This window comes from Lissotriton vulgaris, chromosome 7 (assembly GCF_964263255.1).
Source record: "Lissotriton vulgaris chromosome 7, aLisVul1.2, whole genome shotgun sequence".
In the NCBI taxonomy this organism is placed as follows: Eukaryota; Metazoa; Chordata; class Amphibia; order Caudata; family Salamandridae; genus Lissotriton; species Lissotriton vulgaris.
Genome location: NC_141695.1, coordinates 1,307,631,560 through 1,307,650,112, shown reverse-complemented (window position 1 = coordinate 1,307,650,112; position 18,553 = coordinate 1,307,631,560). Strand labels below are relative to the sequence as shown.

Below are 18,553 nucleotides of genomic sequence, written 5' to 3'. Positions count from 1 at the left end.
TCAGTTGAAAGGCCAAAACCAGATTTTCCAGCTCTGGGAGAAAGCGGTAGATAGGGTACCCCAGGAAAATACTGCTTCTAATAAGAGCGTCTCCTTGATTTCATCACCTAACCCATCGTTTAACCATCATCCGAAGGAGGTAGAACCGGGAACTCCGGGTCTAAGTTCATGTACTACTGTGGGTATCCCATCTACTACTTCTTTACATTTGGAGAATGACAAATGTTTAATTTCCAGCCCAGATAATCCCAAAAATATCAAGACTCCATTAACATCTGTAAATGTCTTGCAAAATGGGATACTTTCCCTCTCTAAGTTGAGGGAGGATATAAACGAAGACTCACAGTCCCTGGATATTGACACAGTGTTATGCGAACGTTATTTGGTTGATGTACCTAGGGCATTACTAGAAGCTGTAAAGACCCCAATGGGTGCTACACCTTCGGGTCTTCACCTCTTTAGCAGTACCCCCTCTCCCAACTCACAAGATCTTTCTCTTCAGTCAAATATGTCTAAAACTCCAATGCTCAATATAACTGGGATTGAGGCTATTAATGATCCTAGCCTGAAACTATCAGAGAAACCTATATCTGAATTTTTACTCTCCTTAGAATATTTGCTATCTTCAATTCTGACGCTACTGAATAAATTTGTGGGTAGCTCGGATTGTGTATTGGATTCCGTTACCCAAATTTTAAAGGCATTATTATCAAAAACCTGTGAAAGGAGCTGTGGCCCAGATTCTCCTATCGCAATACCTCTCAATAATCTTTTGGCTAATACACCTTGTTTGTTAACTGAGAATATACTGGTTGCACCCGTAGTGAAGGACTTACGTCCTATTTTGAAAACATCTGCTTATAATTGTATAAGTGATTCTATTCCAGATATTGTTTCTGAGGAAAATAATATTGTACTACCAAATGCTAATGCCGAAAAGGCATTATATCCTATTTTTGATCAAGACTTTAAGGGGCCGGAATTGGAGGAAAAAGTGGAAAAACATGGAAAGCATAAGGGGAAAAAAAAGAGGAAGTCTCTCCGTAGATTTAAAAAGAGGAGGCAGAGACAAATTCTCTTTGAGAATCCCCAAGTTTCCTTTAAATCCTCCTCTGCTGAGGTTGAGAATGACAATGTTAATGGTTCTCTGAGGCATGACTCAATTAGGTCATCTACTGAATTTTTGGGGCTTCCCGTTAATTCTGATGAAATTATTAGGAATCGTTCTAAATTAAATTCAATAGAACAAGGTGTAGAAAACGAAAAATTCATGACCCACCACTTAGCGGTAGAAGAAAGAAGCTCTGTCCCTGTGGTTTCCACTTCTTTAAATCCTTCTGCCCTTTCTTTTCATACACGGGCAGAGGAGGCAGTCTTAGGTCAAAACTCTGTTTATAAAGCTATGGAAACCCGTACTGACTCTCTGCTTTTGGACTTCGTCCCATTATTTGATATTGATTTAAGCCTGAATAGATCTTTTTTGCTGAAATGCTGTAAAGACATAGAGGGATTAAAATTAATTAAATCAAGCGACATTGACCTAGTAACAATATTGGGATCGGGGTCTATGTCATTTACTAGGGTAAGGTTCTATTCAAACCTGATAGTGAATCTTATATTAAATAAAGCAGAAATTTTCCAGAGTCAGGGGATTGACGTGGTGCCGTTTACCGCTACATGTGTTGATAATCATATTGTGAATAGTCACCATAGGGGATTGGGTCAGGTTGGTCTCTCTCAACCTTTTGATGACTTAAAAATTCGTGTCTCAAAAACAAAAAGGATAGTAACACATGTTATTCCTCCCCCGATAACAATAAATAGGGGTATAACTGAAAATGAACAGCAATGGAATTGGTTACCTGGTGCCCTGGCGACTAAGGTGACGGACAACCCTAGATTGTTCTCTCACCTTTAGCAGTATCTTTTCTGGTATCTCTTGGAATGCTGCCGGCATCAATAACAATCCTGAAAAATTATCATATCTTTTTTCTTTGAATGCCGATATAATCTGCATCCAGGAAACCTGGTGTACTGATAAATTGAACATAGCGAAGGATTACTACGTATTGGAGGTGGCGGCAACCCCCTCTAGTAGAGGTCATGCAAAAGGGGGAATTGCTTGCCTATTATCCAATACAATAAAGTCGAGTTTCTCTCACCATATAGATCCCAGTAACCTTTTTCAGGCAGTGACTCTCTACAACTTAGATAAAACTGGGGAGAGACACCCCCTTGTTATAATAAATGCCTATATTCCGCCAGGTGATCTTTTTAATACTTTGATGAAGAAAATTTTTATTTTTATTAGACAAATTAAAAGAATAGCTCCTCTCTCTAATTTCTTGTTAGTTGGTGACTTAAATTGTAAAGTGTCCAATCATAGTTTGGAGCTATTTAGGAATAAAGAAAAAGAGGAGGTTTTACTGATACCCCAAGCCCTCTTTCCAGATACCATAAAAACAAATAAACGGGGTAAATTGCTGCTGGAAGAACTATATAGCACGGAGGGACTTATAGTTAATGGTAGGCTCCCATCCGATGTTCTTGCAAACTATACTCATAGCTCCTTCAATAGCAAATCAATTTTAGACTACATAATCGTTGACCACCCTATTTTCTCTCTCTTAAGGGATTTAGTTGTTATGGACACTACCCTTAGTGACCATAATGTCATTATACTAACGCTTTTTTTGGAGCCCCCTAATTCTGACACCTGGGCGCTTGATAGGGATGTAGTCACCTTCCAAAAAACAGGAAGATGTTTCTGGGATTATAAAGCTATGAAGGGTTTGGAACCTCTTCTTGAAAAAACACTATCCAATTTAAGCAATTGGCAGGGGGTGGAACAGTCCTCTTTTGATGCTTTCATAAAGGAGATCATCTCTGCCGTTAAAAAATCGAATTTAATTAGGAAAAAAAACACCCTCCCTAAGGCAGTTGTTTCCCTTAATAAGGAAATAAATAAATTGGTGAGGGAACAATACATATGTGGTGCAGTAGAAAGATCTCAGAAAATATCTCTCCTTAAAAGGAGGAGAAGCAGGATAAAGAAAAAAATGAAAAGAGAAAAAGAGGACCTGTTATGGATTGGATTACGGGAAGCCGCTGTTCATGGGAACTCTAGACAATTCTGGACCCTTATTGGGGAGGGATGTGGTTCTAGAGTGCGTCCACTTCCAATCCCTATCTCCGAACAAACCTGGGTCCATTACATCTTAAGTCTGTATGCTAAGAATGATCTGCAAGTGAAACTTAGGGGAATTGAGGAAGATACTATTTCTATAACTGAATACCCCTCAGAACTATCTATAGAATTGGCTATAAGGGACATGCGTCCATCAGGTGCCATGGGTCCTGATGGAATCCCGATATCAGTCTTGAAACAAAATCCAGTATCCTGGAGTAAAATCCTATTTCCCCTTTTTAGGATTTGCTACATTAAAAAATGTATTCCAGCATCCTGGAAGGGGAGTATTTTGGTTCCTATGTTCAAAAAGGGCGATAGAAACTTACCCATTAACTATCGCCAAATTGCTCTCCTAGACGCTATTGGGAAAGTGTTCTGTAAATGTTTATTATCCCTAATTAATGATTGGGTGGCGCAAAAACAAATCCTACCCCTAGAACAAGTAGGCTTTCGTAAGGGTCACGGAACACTGGATAACCTTTCCGCTCTTCAGACAATTATAGATAAATATATAAGGGTACGTGGCGGAAGAGTTTATGTGGCCTTTATAGACTTCTCCACAGCATTTGACAAGGTTGACCGTCCACTGCTGTGGAGAAAGCTCTCTGCTATGGGAATGCCGCCTTATCTTCTAGATATGATCCAGTTGCTACATACAGACACCTGGTGCCAGGTCCTGCAAGGAGGAGATAGGGGGCTCTCCAAGATTATCCCCTCATGTAATGGCCTTAAGCAAGGTTGTCTTCTTGCCCCGTTACTTTTTTCGTTATATATTGCTGATTTACCTGCTTCTCTCTCCTCCTGCGATGGTATAGCTCCAATCTTGGGCGGAAAACACATTTCATGTATGTTATATGCGGATGACATCATAATAATGGATCTCATGCCCAAAGGTCTCGCCAAACGCCTCCTTGCTCTACATCAGTATGCAGCCGCTCATTTTTTTAAAATGAATGCATCCAAGAGCAAAATTATGTGCATCACAGGCCGGAAAAAACATAAATTTAGGAACTTTACCTGGTCTGTGGGAGATGACAAACTGGAGGTAGTAAAGAGTTATGTTTTCCTCGGAAAATTAATTTGTGATAATCTAAGCGCTAAACCCCATACCGATAGCAGTGCCCGGAAGGCCTTAGCTCAAGGGAGAAGCTTAAGTGCACTGTACTCGGCATTGGGAAGAAGGCATTTTTCACATTTATTGGAGGTCTTTAGGGCAAAAGTCCCTTCCACCCTTCTATATGGTTTAGAACTAATTGATATTAAGCACTGGGATTTCTTAAATAAGGTGGAGGGAAAATTGCTAAGAAGCATATCCACCGTCAGTTCTGCCTGCTCCGTGGCAGCTTGCAGACTTGAGTTTGGCTTGCGCAGCAGCTGGGTGCAGGGCCTGGCAGCCGTGGTACGTTGGGTCGCAAGCATAGCCAGGGGAGAAGAGGGGACTATGAGGTTCCTCCTAAAGACTGAACTACTGGGAAGTCTAGGGGAACACTCCCTAATTGTTAACAACTTTAGAAAAGCTATATCCCTCTTGCAGCTGGAAGAGAGTACTCTCTTTTCTCTTCCTGTATCCCAGCTAAAGTCTGTCCTGAAAGAAGCTACTTGGGATCTTAGCTATAGACTAGACTTTACTTCAATCTTTGCTAAGAAGGGTGTTAATTTTCTTACCGATTCATTCGCAAGAAAATCCATCCAACCCTACGTTACTTGGAATTTACCTCATGGTATTCGGAGATTTTGGTTTTTATTGAGACAAGACTTGTTACCCCTAAATAATCTTTTGTTTAAATGGTATGGAGTATCTGCAATTTGCAACTTCTGTCATCAATCTATTCAAGATATAGGTCAGGCCCCCTACTAGCTCGTATTATACGCGACTCCCCAATGAACCATCCGATTTTTAGAAATACTCGATCAGGACGGTGTACTGGCCTCGACCCAAATAGGGATAAATACCGCATTCCGGGACTATTACACTACACTCTATGGCCCCCACCAATGTCTCCCAGAGGCTGCGCTGGAAGACTTTATGGGGGGATTAATCCTGCCCCGACTCACCACTAGGCAATGTGAGGACCTGAAGCGACCTATTACTATCGCGGAGATTAGGCAGGCCATACGCGCCCTCCCGAGGAGCAAAGCCCCTGGAACAGATGGCCTACCGGCTGAGTTCTACGCTACGTTCATAGACCTTCTAGCCCCACGCCTACACGCTGTCTACCTGGAAGCGCTACGGACGGCCATGCTACCGCAGTCCTCTCTACAAGCCTTAATAACCTCTCTCTTAAAACCGGGCAAAGATGGCATGCACCTAGATAACTACAGGCCGTTGTCCCTCCTTAACACCGACTCCAAAATTCTAAGTAAGGTATTAGCAATGCGCCTGGCACAGTACATCCCGCACCTGGTGCACCCCGACCAATGCGGGTTTGTGCCGGGAAGGAGCACGGCCATGAACCTTAGAAGGCTCGCCCAACTGATGCTGCGAGACCCGGCGGACTTGGGCTCTGAAGGCTGCATCTCGTTGGACCTGAGGCAGGCTTTTGATTCCCTCAGATGGGATTTCATGTTTGCTGCGCTCGAGAAGTTTGGGATTCCGCCAGAATATATTGCATGGGTCACATTACTCTACACCCGCCCTACGGCCCGGGTGCGCACGTCCAAATACATCTCTGGGCCGGTGGACATAGCCAGGGGCACCAGACAGGGATGCCCGCTCTCCCCACTCCTATTCATCCTGGCCCTTGAACCGCTACTCTGTAAACTCAGGACGGAGGCTCCCCGCTGCGGCATTCGAAGGGGCGCGACTACCCATATGGTGTCCGCCTATGCCGATGACATTATCCTATATCTCCGCGATCTGAGGGGAGACCTGGCTCCTATAGCTCAGATATTCGAGAACTTCAGACACTTGTCGGGCCTCACCATAAGCGAATCCAAGTCCTACGGGTTCGCGTTTGCCGACCCTGGCCCGCTCGCACCCCTACCCTTCGCACCGCAAACCTTTCAGATGGCGGATACCACCTTCCGCTATCTCGGGATACAGATCTACAGGGATGCCGATGCCATGCTAGATGGCAACATAGGCCGTGCTATTAGAACGCTTAAATCGCAAGTTCAATTCTGGTTGTCATTGCCCCTATCGGTGGTCGGCAGAATAGCCATCTCCAAGATGGTGATGCTCCCCCGCCTCATTTACTATTTTACCAACTTGCCGTTTCTGATCCCTGCGTCGACATTCAAATTGCTGGATACGCTCCTCACCGAACTCGTATGGGGCTCGGGGCGGCGGCGCATAGGCCTTGCCAAACTGCAGCTCACATCTGGAGCCGGGGGCATGGGAGTGCCAGACTTCAGGGCCTACAACTTCGCATGTCAGTTGCAATGGCTAGCATACTGGCTGGCTGGTCGGAACTTACAAGAAATTGACATGACGGAGGAAGACCACTCCAGAGGGAGGATCCATGCCTTGCTCCTGCCCCACTCGGACCTACCCAGGAACACTCCACCGCTACTCCGGCTTGCTGTCCGATACTGGCGGAAGGCGTTGAAGTACACAACACCGGCGACATCCTATGCCCCTAGAATCCCGCTACTAGGTATCCCGTTGGAGATGGGCCCGCTCACAATGCACGCACTCACACCTTGGCTCGATGCTGGGGTGGCAACTATAGGGGACCTCTTTGCTGAAGGGCGAATGCTGTCCTTCGGGGACTTTAGGGCTACACATGGTGTCCCCGGGGGATCCTTCCTTCTACATGCCGGCCTCCGCCATTACGTGGCTGGGAAATGGGCGCATGAGGGGGTGGAACCGCCCACGAACCCCTTACCATCGATGCTGTACCTTATGGGGACGGGGAGCCACCTGACTAAATGGCTGGCCGTTAGCATCAGAACGGGGAGAGCAATCCCGCTCCTACCTCTCAGGGTAAGGTGGGAGGGTGATGTGGGTAGACCGCTAAGGGACAAGGAATGGGAACGTATTCTCCAATTTCCCAAGAAGGTGGCCAGAAACCCCAAATTTAAGTTCATCCAGCTCATGCTCCTCCATAGGGCTTATCTAACACCTCACCACATACACGCTATGTTCCCTACTGCAGTAGACACTTGCCCCCGATGCACCGCAGATGATGCTTCACTAATCCATATGCTGTGGGACTGCCCCAAACTGGGCTACTACTGGACCACTGTCAACGAATCCCTCACAAGTGCAGGTGCCCTACCACACCCGCTCACCCTGGAGTATGCGCTGCTGGGGCTGGGACCCACGGCGCACACTAGAAGTGTGGCGACACGCTTTGCTGACATGGCCATACTGCTGGCTAAACGGGCAATTACGATGAGGTGGAAGTCACCCAAACCACCTGATCCCGAATGGTGGAGGGCGGAGGTGTCACGGTGGGGCAAAGCGGAGGGGGTGGCGCTGCAGCGCGAAGAATGTAGGGGCCTCAGGAAAACACCGATTTCACTGGATTGGTTTGCTGTATTGGGGATGTTTGAAACGGAGGGAGATGGGGAGTCTGTTGAGTCGATGCCATAGCACTGGACTGAGTCCTGCCACACTGGGCGCAAATGTGCCGCACCGCAGGTAGTGCACTAGACAATGTCACGGGATTCCCCGTGCTTTAATTACTGCTGTCCATGACTAACTATATAGAGTGCTACTAATGGGAAGAACGGACCCAAGGGTACAGCCAAGTATGATCAGACTTATAAATGTATGTGCTACGAGTGTCGGGGGAGATTTTTGCGGGTGGGGGGTGGGATTTCACCTTTTTTTTTAAGGGGATCGTTTACTTGTTTAGTAATACAACCAAATACAAAATGTGTGATGATTCAGCTGGTATTATGTCAACGGGGCACGGCTCACTCTGCTTTGAACTCTACTGTTAACTCTGTAGTGTTGCTCAAACCACTATGCTAATAAACAGATTTTCAAAAAATCAATCTATTCAAGATCGAATACATGTACTCTTTATATGCCCAGCGCTGCGTCCTTATCGCAGCAAATGGTTAAGACAAATATGTCTGCAAATGGGCATTGTAAATGTGAATTCTTTTATGAGTGCCTTACATAGTCCCCCTAATGAGAGATTTTGCTTCTATATTTATAATTTTTTTAAATGTTTTTTAGAAACTTTTTGAATATTGGTATGCCTATCAATGTGTCACTTTGTGTTCTAGTAATTGCTATGATTTGTCTACCCTCACTGTGAATGGTATTTTTGTATTGTACTCTTTTCTTATGTGGACCTCTAAGGAGTTCCAAAACATAATAAAGATTGAACTATGTCACTCAGCGCCACAGAATAACTCAGCACACCTCAACGCCACAGCACCACTCCGCGCACAGCATCCCTCAACGCCACAGCATCCCTCAACGCCACAGCACCACTGAACGCCACAGCATCGCTCAGCACCACTGAATGCCACAGCATCACTCAGCACCACTGAAGGCCAAAGTATCACTAAGCACCACTGAAGGCCACATCATCACTCAGCACCACTGAAGGCTACAGCATCACTCAGCACCACTGAAGGCCACAGCATCACTCAGCACCACTGAACGCCACAGCATCATTCTGTGCAACCATTCAACAACTGGTTCTAATATATTCTCTCAATGTTTCAAGCTTTATTACAAATGTCACAAAAAGATGTTAATATTTCACTTCTGTTCTTGGAATTTCATCACAATAAAATACACTGAACATAATCTTCCCAGAAGTTATTTACAAAAGTTTAAGCTATTGCCATTATAAATTACAATAACTTTTATTTAAGTATTAAATATTAAAAAACATAAAAGCCATTGTTATTTGTAATATTAATACATCTAAGTCATGTAAATACAACACATATTGCATTACAAATGCTATAGGTGCCACGTTCGCGAAATTTAAAACTATTGGCATTGTAAATGACAAAGCTATTAATTTAGCTATTTTCAAAACTAACACATACATACAAAAATTGTCATTTACAATACCAATACTTCAAACTTTCCTAATGCGAGACCTATTGCATTGCAAATGCTTGTTTTGTAATCCTCTTTACTTCAGGTCACACACATAACTGGGTGCATTGGATACAATTCCGGACAGTGCTTCTGATTACAAGACGCAAATTTGCATCTGCACCTTGAGCAGCACATTAGTGATGGGCATACATGGTGTTCAAAGTCGTTGGCCCACCTGTAAGTGGCGACCAGGCATTACCTCGCAAGCGAAAACACTGTGTGACTGCACTCATATACTGTGGGATTCCTGGATAGTCCCTGGGATGATCTTTGCGACCGCCCTTCAAATCTGTGCTCATGGGGGAAGGAGGCGCCTACACTGTGTGCCACCTCACATGTGACACACATCCTGTGCGCCTGCTGATGCTTCTGCATATTGTGTTCTGGGGTAACTATGTATACAAGGCCTTAGGTACAGTACTCAGCACAACACCCTAAAGCAAAAACAAAAATCGAATTGAATTCAACACGGTATTAATTTTGTTCTAGTTCTTCTATGCTTCAGTCTTTTCCTGGGTGCATATATTCACTTTTAATGTTTATTCTTTTGGCAAATGATGCTCATGCCATGCCAATCTCTATCTTGAATATTAGTCTTAAGTTTATGGAGGATTTTTAAAGTTTTCTTTTTAGATTAAGTCTACGAGACAGCGCAAGCTGTCTGGTTGTAGAAGACTGTTGTGAGCTTACCAAGAACACAGAGGGGCTTGCATCCTCCTTATTGCTTGCTACTGGTTGACCTTACTGTCACTCTCATTTGCCAGCTTCTTATTCAGTGGCTTGCCTTGTCAATCTTGTGTCTGTCCCGCCGATAGAGCAATACCAAATTACTTGTGTGCTTCCACTAGGCACTTTTAGGAACTACTTAAAAAAAAAATTAAGCACTAAAAAAGAGTACATTTGTTTTCCAGCTGTCTCCTTAGTGTGCTTCTCCCTCACCGCTCTCCGTGTTGCGCCCACGCTTCAGTGCTTCTCACCTGCCCATGATGCTTTCTCACCTGTGTACTTCTCCTCCCAGCACAACGCAAATATCTCATGGTGGTTTTCGGCCTCCTCTCTGTTGTTTTCTCTCTCTCACCCTTTTGTTTTTCCCTCCCCATCCATATCCTCCTTGGTGCTTCCCCCATCCATATCCTCTTTGCTACTCCCCACCCCCCCACACATGCCCTCCTTGTTACTTCTCCCTACCCGCACCCACATTGGTGCTGCCCCTCACCCGCGCCCTTTTTGGGGGTCCCCCTTCTAATCCTTGCTTTGTGTTGCTTCTACAAACTCTGTGCTGCTCCCCCTCCCCACCTGCTTCAATCCCCCCCCAACTCTGATCGGTAAATAAAAAATACAAATAAAATGTCCACATCATTTTGTAGGTGCACTTATGTGTGCCTACACAATGAGAGGCAGTCGCGTCATAGATTTGCAGCTGTAGGCATCATGAACAAGTCTTTGATGCTCCATGGTGGACCTGCCAGACAGTAGGATCCCTTAATCAGCACGCCTAACCTGCCATGGTGGCTTGAGGTCTTGTTCCTTCCAGAGGCAACGCCAGTCGAGATAGAGTGGTCCATATGTTTTTTACAGGCTTGTAGACGATTTGTTGATGTGGCTAATTAATGTAAACATCCACAAGTCAGGAACTAATGCTCCTGGTTATTGTGTGAGATGCTGGAGCATTTCGAGAGTTTCTCTGCATAATTATGTATAAATTCAAAAAATGTTTGGCCAGTGAATTTCATAAATTGTGATATAAAGCCCTTTGCTAGGCCCCATTACAAAATTCTTGGGAGCAGAATCATCACTTCAATTCCTAGCAGAGAGGTTCAAGCTTGCGCAGGGCGAAGTGAGCATGGTATAAAAACATCTTGCTGAGCAGCTTAATTACCAGTCCTGTTCTTGTAGGTTCTGCTTTGCTGTGCACTGTGGTTTGCGATCTTTTTAGATATGCTTTAAAAACCCTCCTGTCCTTATTTCAAAACTGTTAACATTTTTGGTTACAATATTTTCTTAATGTTATCTGTTTTTTCAGCTACTTTAGTAGATATTTTTCTGTTACATTTTGGATGCCATGAAAAGTGAGGTCGTCTTGTGTTATAATGATCATTTTGATTGTTTCCACAATTTCCCTCAAGATGTAAAAAATGTAATAGTTTGTAATCCTAATTTTTTTGCAACATTACTACTTTTCCAATGTTTCATAGTCATTTTGAACGTGTTTGTATTTAAAATTGAGTTTTCTGAATTCTTTTTCGCTTTTTGGTGCTAAAGCCAGATTTGTGTCATGCATTTCATGGTTGGATGAGCTTGATTGTATTCTGAGGAAACACATTTGACACATACCTTTATCCCTACAGCCACTGCTGCCGAACACTGGGATGGGACGATTGTGTAAACTGGTTGATGCTGTCTCTCTGAAAGTTGTTGTCGAACGGCTCAAACAACACCTGGGACTGCCTCATGTTCGCCTGGCGCTTGGCGTGGGGAAGACTTTAGGTACACAACAGAAATGATGTTCTCAAAGACATATAAGATCTATAATGTATGCAATATATTTTACAAGGTTCAGAAGGCAGCTAAAACTTTGAGAATGTCACTGCTACATAATTGAGTGACTCTAAAATTCTAGATTCGTTTTAGGCCATAAACTGACAACTACATGCCACAATGTTGTATAGAATGCAGTCCCCGATATTCTTCACCAGCCTACCCAACATGGAGTTGCTTGCTTCACAAGCACTCTGCATATGATTTCATTCTCATGATGGTGGGCATTTACAGTTCTCATTGCAGTTCCATGGGCACATAGTGCACCTGTTTACATTGCCAGAAGGTGCTTTAATTCTGTGATGCACCACTTTGCACCCATAGGATAATCCAGCATCTGACCTCGTTGCTGTGTTCCATAACCTGTCCCTGATGTTCTAGAGTACTTACCATTTCATGGGTCCTCCTTTTCTCTTTTCTGGGATCCGGTGAAGACCACATCCATAACCAATTGCAACCTTCCTACTGCTGTACCCAGTTACCAGTGTTATTTGTGTATCGCTTGCATAGTGCTCTGCTTCAATGTAGCTGCATTGACATTTGGACGCTTCTGATTGCTAAACTTTCCGTTAGGCAACATTTCCTTTCAATCCGGCCAGAAGTAGTAAAACACTGCAAATTCTTAAAACTAGGGCAGTCATCATGACCGGTATATTTTTGTAATGAACTGTGGGGCGAGTCACAAAGGCATTTGAGGTACTATGACAGAAGCAGTACTACACATACTCTTACATACTCACAATTTCAGTTCACCGAGCTACAGGAAAAGATCTATACCCTATCCTGCTGCTGTCTCTGGTGTGGGGAGTTCCCTGCATAGGGTGTGTAGACCTGCGTATTTGTAAGCCTATGTTTTGGATGTAAATGTGGGAGTGACTGCAAAATGTGGAAAACCCTCAAAAGTGGTAGGAGGAAAAGTACAATTACGGATGGGCCGGGTAAAGGACATGTAAGTACAGAAACACATACAAAAGGGTAAGTCGGTTGTAATTCACAAAATTTAGACTTGCATCCACTCAAGTAGTACTAGAGCCCAAACAGTCAAATTTGCACTAATCTAGCCAAGCCTTGAAGTACATAACACAACTAGCATGAAAGCAAAAATCAAAAACAAATCAAATTATAAAACATTGTCAATTAACATTACACATTGTAGACACCCATACAAAGCATAGTGTAAGAAGTTAACATAGCAGATGCCCATACGCAGAAAAAAAACACAATTACAAAAAAAAATGTATGAATACCTCTGACATCACTCACAAATCTACACACATTAAAAGACATCACTAGTACCCAGGAAAATAGCAAGTGCTTTTCCCATTATCCATTGGGAAAAACTAACATTCAACCCCCCTCCGGACAACAGCATTCCAAACATTTTCCACCTGCATACAGGTCAACCCTTAAAATAGTTCTTAACACCATATAGGTCTATGGTACAAACAAAAAAAGAACATGGAGTGCCTGAAAGAGCTGGGGCAGGACCCCCCCCCCCCCCCCTGCCCCCCTAGCTCTATGGCCAAACTCCAACACTTTGGTGTAAGACTAACGTGGATTGACTAACTACAAACTTTTAAATTAGTGGCCACCTGAATGGTTACCTCTTTGGACATGATCTGTCTATTATTTGACTCTAGTAGTGATGTGTGCTGGTTTGATTCCCTTTCCTGTGAGAGTTAACAAATGTTGTGGCATCTCCTGCTGGGCTCTAAATCCTGGCTGTTGTATCTCATATATACTAGCTGTCTTCGTCATGGGATAAAAGAAGTGTTCTGGTAAACTAGTTGACGAACTTATGGGGAAAAGAGTTCTAGATTGTCCTTCACATACCAGTACCCTGCAAGATATTGAAAATCTCATCAAGGTAGAGCATATTTTACAACCTGATGAACTCTGTGACTCTGGAGCCCAACCAAAAAAGCCACAAGTTACCCCATTATTTAAGAAAAGGGCTGATAAATCGAAGTCCTAGATATCCTCAGCTATTAACTCTAAAGTAATGGAGAGAAGAGTTCATACTGAAGTTAGTTCTCAACTGTGCATTTTACCCAAACCCCCAATGCCGTTAGAACCAGTGGTTGTATGTTCCAATCGCTTTTCCCCTTTGGCCCCTTTTGATTCACCTACCAAAGCTCAAGGTGAGCCTCCAGAAACGGGGGGCTCTAGTACCCAGAATAGAGCACTCTGGGCAGTTATTAATACTCTAAGAGCAGAAGTAATGGCCCTGAGTGGTGAGATTCGATTCTTACCTAGAGTTCAGTATTCTGGGCCTTCGCTGTTAAGTCAGGACAAAGGTTGCTAGTATACTGATAATTGGAGGGCTACGTCATACTTGGACTGTCCATCTAACTCCTTGCCCCTTAGAGGCTGTACTGTGGCTAAAGATGGCCCTTTCCTTATGACTAAGGTACCTGCTCAGAAATTTCCATCATTGCGATCAGTGGGTAAGGGGCAAGGACCTAGTTGTTTTGGTGCAGGTAAACATATTAATCATGGAAAGCATGTTTGTGAGGGAAGACCGAGTGTTCCCTTACTCAATCCTGCTTACTTATGCCCACATCCTTCTATGATCTCCACTATGGCACAGAAACCTGTTCATCCTACTGAGGCATATCCACCTATTGATCTATCGAAAAATGATAATCTTAGTGTTTATTCTAGCGTTAGGACGATCTGCATGACTGGCATGAATAATTAACATCCATCTGTCAAGGAAGATGAGGCTGCCTTGATTAATAAGGTGACCCACTGGATTAGGGATGAGATTAAGTGTTATAGTGTGATACATTCCGACTTGGCAATAAGGGGCAATCAAATAGCCCTAATTATGTCGGATTGTATTAAGTTGGAGCTTTCCCATCATTCAGTAGTGAATGATTTATTGTCCCTACAGGTGAGATCTTTCATCTTCAGAAAGTCACAGATTCAAAAATTAGAATTCCTCCTGTAGAGAGAGAGGAGTCATCCTTAATTCGGTCTCCTCTTGCCCGAGCGGATTTACTGGATAGTCCAGAGACTGCCCTTAGGTTTAATAGCCCTAGCCAAAAGTTATTTTCTTCCCTGGCCCATGGTGGCAGTCCTTGTCCTGGCTCAGACTTTTACCCGGTAGATCCTAATATAACAAAGTTAATGGCTAGTCACCCACATAGAGGTTTTAGAGGGGTACCTAACACTAAATAGGGAGGTGCTTCAGAAAGTGCTAGATTTTGATTATCTTGGCATTCGCTTATCTAGCACTAATTTAAGGATTAGCGAAGTAACAAAGAGTACCCTCATATTAAAGCACAGGGCGGCCGCTATTCCAAAATTTGCGAAGAAGATTTCTCTTCATCCAATCTCTCCCCTTCTTGAGGTTTGGAAGGCTAAAGCTGTAGCGACCACAGTTTATGGTGCAGAAGTATGGAACCACAGTGACCTAAAAGCTCTGGAGGTTGCCAAGAATACATTCTTGAGAACAGCGCTTAAACTTCCCCAAAGCTCTCCATTAGTTTTAAAACAAGATCTAGGTGTTCGGTCCATACTCCCTTTAGCTCACTTAAAACCCATCTTATATTGGTTGCATGTTTAGCATAAGAGATGTTTTAAATAGATCCCAGGAAGGAGAGTTGTTACCATGGTTGGGTTATGTTAAACAGACTTTATATTCCATGAATTTATATGAGCATTGGCCAAACCCAGATATTACATCACCTGCAATAAGAACGTTGAAGTTTACACACTGGGAGCTTGAGGAGAAAAGTTTCCGAGCAGTTAGGTCTGGGACAGATGACTGAACGTTTTCTAGAGTTCAAACCAATCTAATTTTTTGAGAATTACCTGGATGACATTGATCTCCAATTTAAAAAAGCCCTGTTACTTGGGTTCAGGTTGGGCACACTCCCTCGTGCTACCTTTACAGCAAAATGGAATGGGATGCAAGTCATGGAGGTAGCAAAACCCATCCAACATGCAGAGGTGGCGAAGAAACAGATGATCTTTTGCTGTTTGTTTTTTTTTGCCCGAGTTACCTCAAGCAGCGTTCTTTAGGTGTTGGCCAATGCTGGGTAGCCCTAAGAATTTGTAGCGCATGCACGTCTCCGACTATTGTCTTTTCCATTGCTAAATATCTATAGAGCATCCAGCCAATTCGGCATAACATTTCTTCAATTCATGCCATTCATTCCACTTTAGCCTCGACTTAGATCTAAAAGAACATATCTGATAGAGACTTCTAGCTGCAGATTCCTTACCTTTGAATTTCCCAGGCGTCCTGCTGAATCCGGAAACCTTTGGTGAGCAATTCCCTTGTGTGCGATGTCGAGTGGCTCCATTCAGTTCCGATTGGCATCGGTTATGACATAGCAGTGCCTACATTGGCTCCACCCAGGCGTGCGGACGTCCGTTCTTTTCTTTCCTTGCCAGTTACGAGCCGATCCGGGAAGAGCTACACCTCTGCCGCTTTTTGGCAGGCTTTTTCTCGACTGTTGTCGATATTTTTTACGACTTCATGTGCGAGGGATGTCAGGTAGGAAAACAGGTTTTAAAACGTGCTAGACTTGTACCCACATGATGCCGGTTACCGATCCCCACCGCGTATGTCTGTGGTGTCTTGAACGCGACCACAATTCGAAGTTGTGTTCAGACTGCCGGGTGATGGCTCCGAAGACCTTGAGGGAGCGGGTGATGAAGTTGCTCGTGGCACGGCAATGGACACCGTCTAGCGAGACTCCGAGAAGGCCACGATTCCATTCGGGGAAGAGGAGGCCGCAGGATCGTTTATGGAGCCCTAAGTCCTCTTGCTCACATTAGAGGTCATCTGGACACTCGGGGTAGAGGCACAAGAAGAAGTCCACACGGACTTCGACTTTACCTCAACTGGCTTCCGTTGTCGAAAGGGGTAAGGAACACCAACGCTCTAGGCACGGTTCTGCGGAGCTGGAACCAGTGCCGACTTCGCGCCTCCCTCCATTTCCGGGAGCCGGAGCGACTCCCGTTCAAAGTAAAGATTTTTACAAGGTCATGCGCCGCGTATTTGAGTAGTATGACTCCGTTAGTGAGCCCTCGGGCCCCGCGGGGTCAGTTGGGGCCCCATCGGGTTCGGCTCCATTAGCTTCGACCACGGCGGGGCCTTAGGGATCCGATCCCTGATCCGGTTCGATGCCGGTCATGCCAACGCGACTTTCCCCGTGTCGAACCCGAAGTCGGTGCCCGCAACGTCCCCCGCGCTCGTCGTTGGCGCAAGCCCCATCCTCATCCCCCAACGACACAGCTGGAGCGACGCCCATTTCGACTTCGACAGAACCCAGGGCTTCTATGTTGTCGCCTGAGCACTTTGTGGAGGTGCTAGGCTCAGGAGAGGAATGGGAGGAGTCTGTAGACCCTCTAGAGAACCAGGATGTCTCTGAGGAGACATTGGACGGGTATGGGGACCTTGGGGAAGCCAGTGGTCTGGATACTTCCCTAGACACTGGCATGCTCTCACCGCCTACAGTGGCTACAGAGGAGGAGGCGTTCTATGCCATGGTGGTTAAAAGGGCAGCTGAGGTCCTTGGACTGGAGCTGCCTTCAGTGCAGGTCAGTACTAATCTACTGACCGAAGTGCTTCAACCTGGGGCTTCCACCTCTGAACCTCTTTTGCCCTTTAATGAGGCATTTACGGACAAGCCTAGCACAGGGGCTTCTGTGAACAGAATAATTGCACGCCGCCATTACCCAGCACTGGGCGACCCAAAGTTCCTCAGCCAACACCCCACCCCAGAAAGTTTGGTGGTGCAGGCCTCTACGTCCTAGGACATATTCCCTTCCGCTCTTCGGGATATGGAATCCAATAGACTGGACTCCTTTGGGAAGAAGATGTTTTGTTCCTCCAGTCTGGCATTGTGGTAGGTAAATACTGCATGCTTATTGGGCCGTTTCTCCCACTCTCTTTCATGGTTTTAGCGATTTTACTATATTCATGCTTCTATTTTTTATTTAAAAAATGTTATGATTGTTTTTAATGATTGCATAAGATATGATGTGTATCTTTGATCTGTTACTTTTATGGTTGATGACTAAAATAAAGTATTCAAAGCCTGAAAAGCGCGAGACTACCTGTGACCCTCACCGGCAACCACTGGTTTAAATTGCTGATGCACATACATCATTACTAAAAAGGACACTGCTCAGTATTTGAAGGGGAGGTAGCCTGCTGGCATTCCCTTGGTAGAGATGAAGGCAAAAAGGTGTGTGCTGCGAAATCTGTGATCATTTACCACCAACTAGTAGTCACTCCCATAGCTTGGTATAAGGATGTAGTAATCACCATTGACTAATGGTAGTGGGCCGTGTGGGGTAAAGTTCACTAGCCAATAGAGACTACTGCTGTGTAACTAAACATCTGAAAGAGACACGTTAGTGATAGATTCCTTACCTTAGAATATCCCCAGGCGTCAGACTGGATCCGGAAATTTTTGCGTAGCAATACCCCTGCGCGCTGGTAGGCGTCGTCTGCGGCTCCGCGTCCGTCGTCGGCGTCGTGAGCGCCGGGATGACGTCGTCGGAGTATATAGACGGCGCCCATGCGCGCTGACGTCAGTTCTTCTTTTTTCCGCGCCAGCTAGCGCAGATCCGGAAGAAGCTCTACCCCCAGTCACTTTTTGACTGAAAACTTTTTTGATCTTTTTGATCCTCTATTTAGTCGATTCTCGACTATCGGTGCCAGGGATGCCCGGGTTCAAGCCTTGCTCGAAGTGCGGCCGACTCATGTCGGTCACGGACCCCCATCGCCGGTGCCTGAAGTGCTTAGGCCTCGACCACGCCGATCGAACCTGCTCCGACTGCCGGGC

The 18,553-nt window shown here is 44.8% G+C and overlaps 1 protein-coding gene across 2 annotated transcripts in view; it reads left to right on the top strand.

The window, feature by feature from the left end:
* NIF3L1 (NGG1 interacting factor 3 like 1) overlaps positions 1-18,553 on the top strand; it is a 125,593-nt gene that overhangs the window by 81,207 nt on the left and 25,833 nt on the right. For both annotated transcript variants that reach the window (XM_086931909.1, XM_086931910.1), the window contains exon 5: positions 11,555-11,693. In XM_086931909.1, the coding sequence (XP_086788035.1) occupies positions 11,555-11,693 (139 nt within the window). The remainder of the gene's footprint in view (positions 1-11,554; positions 11,694-18,553) is intronic.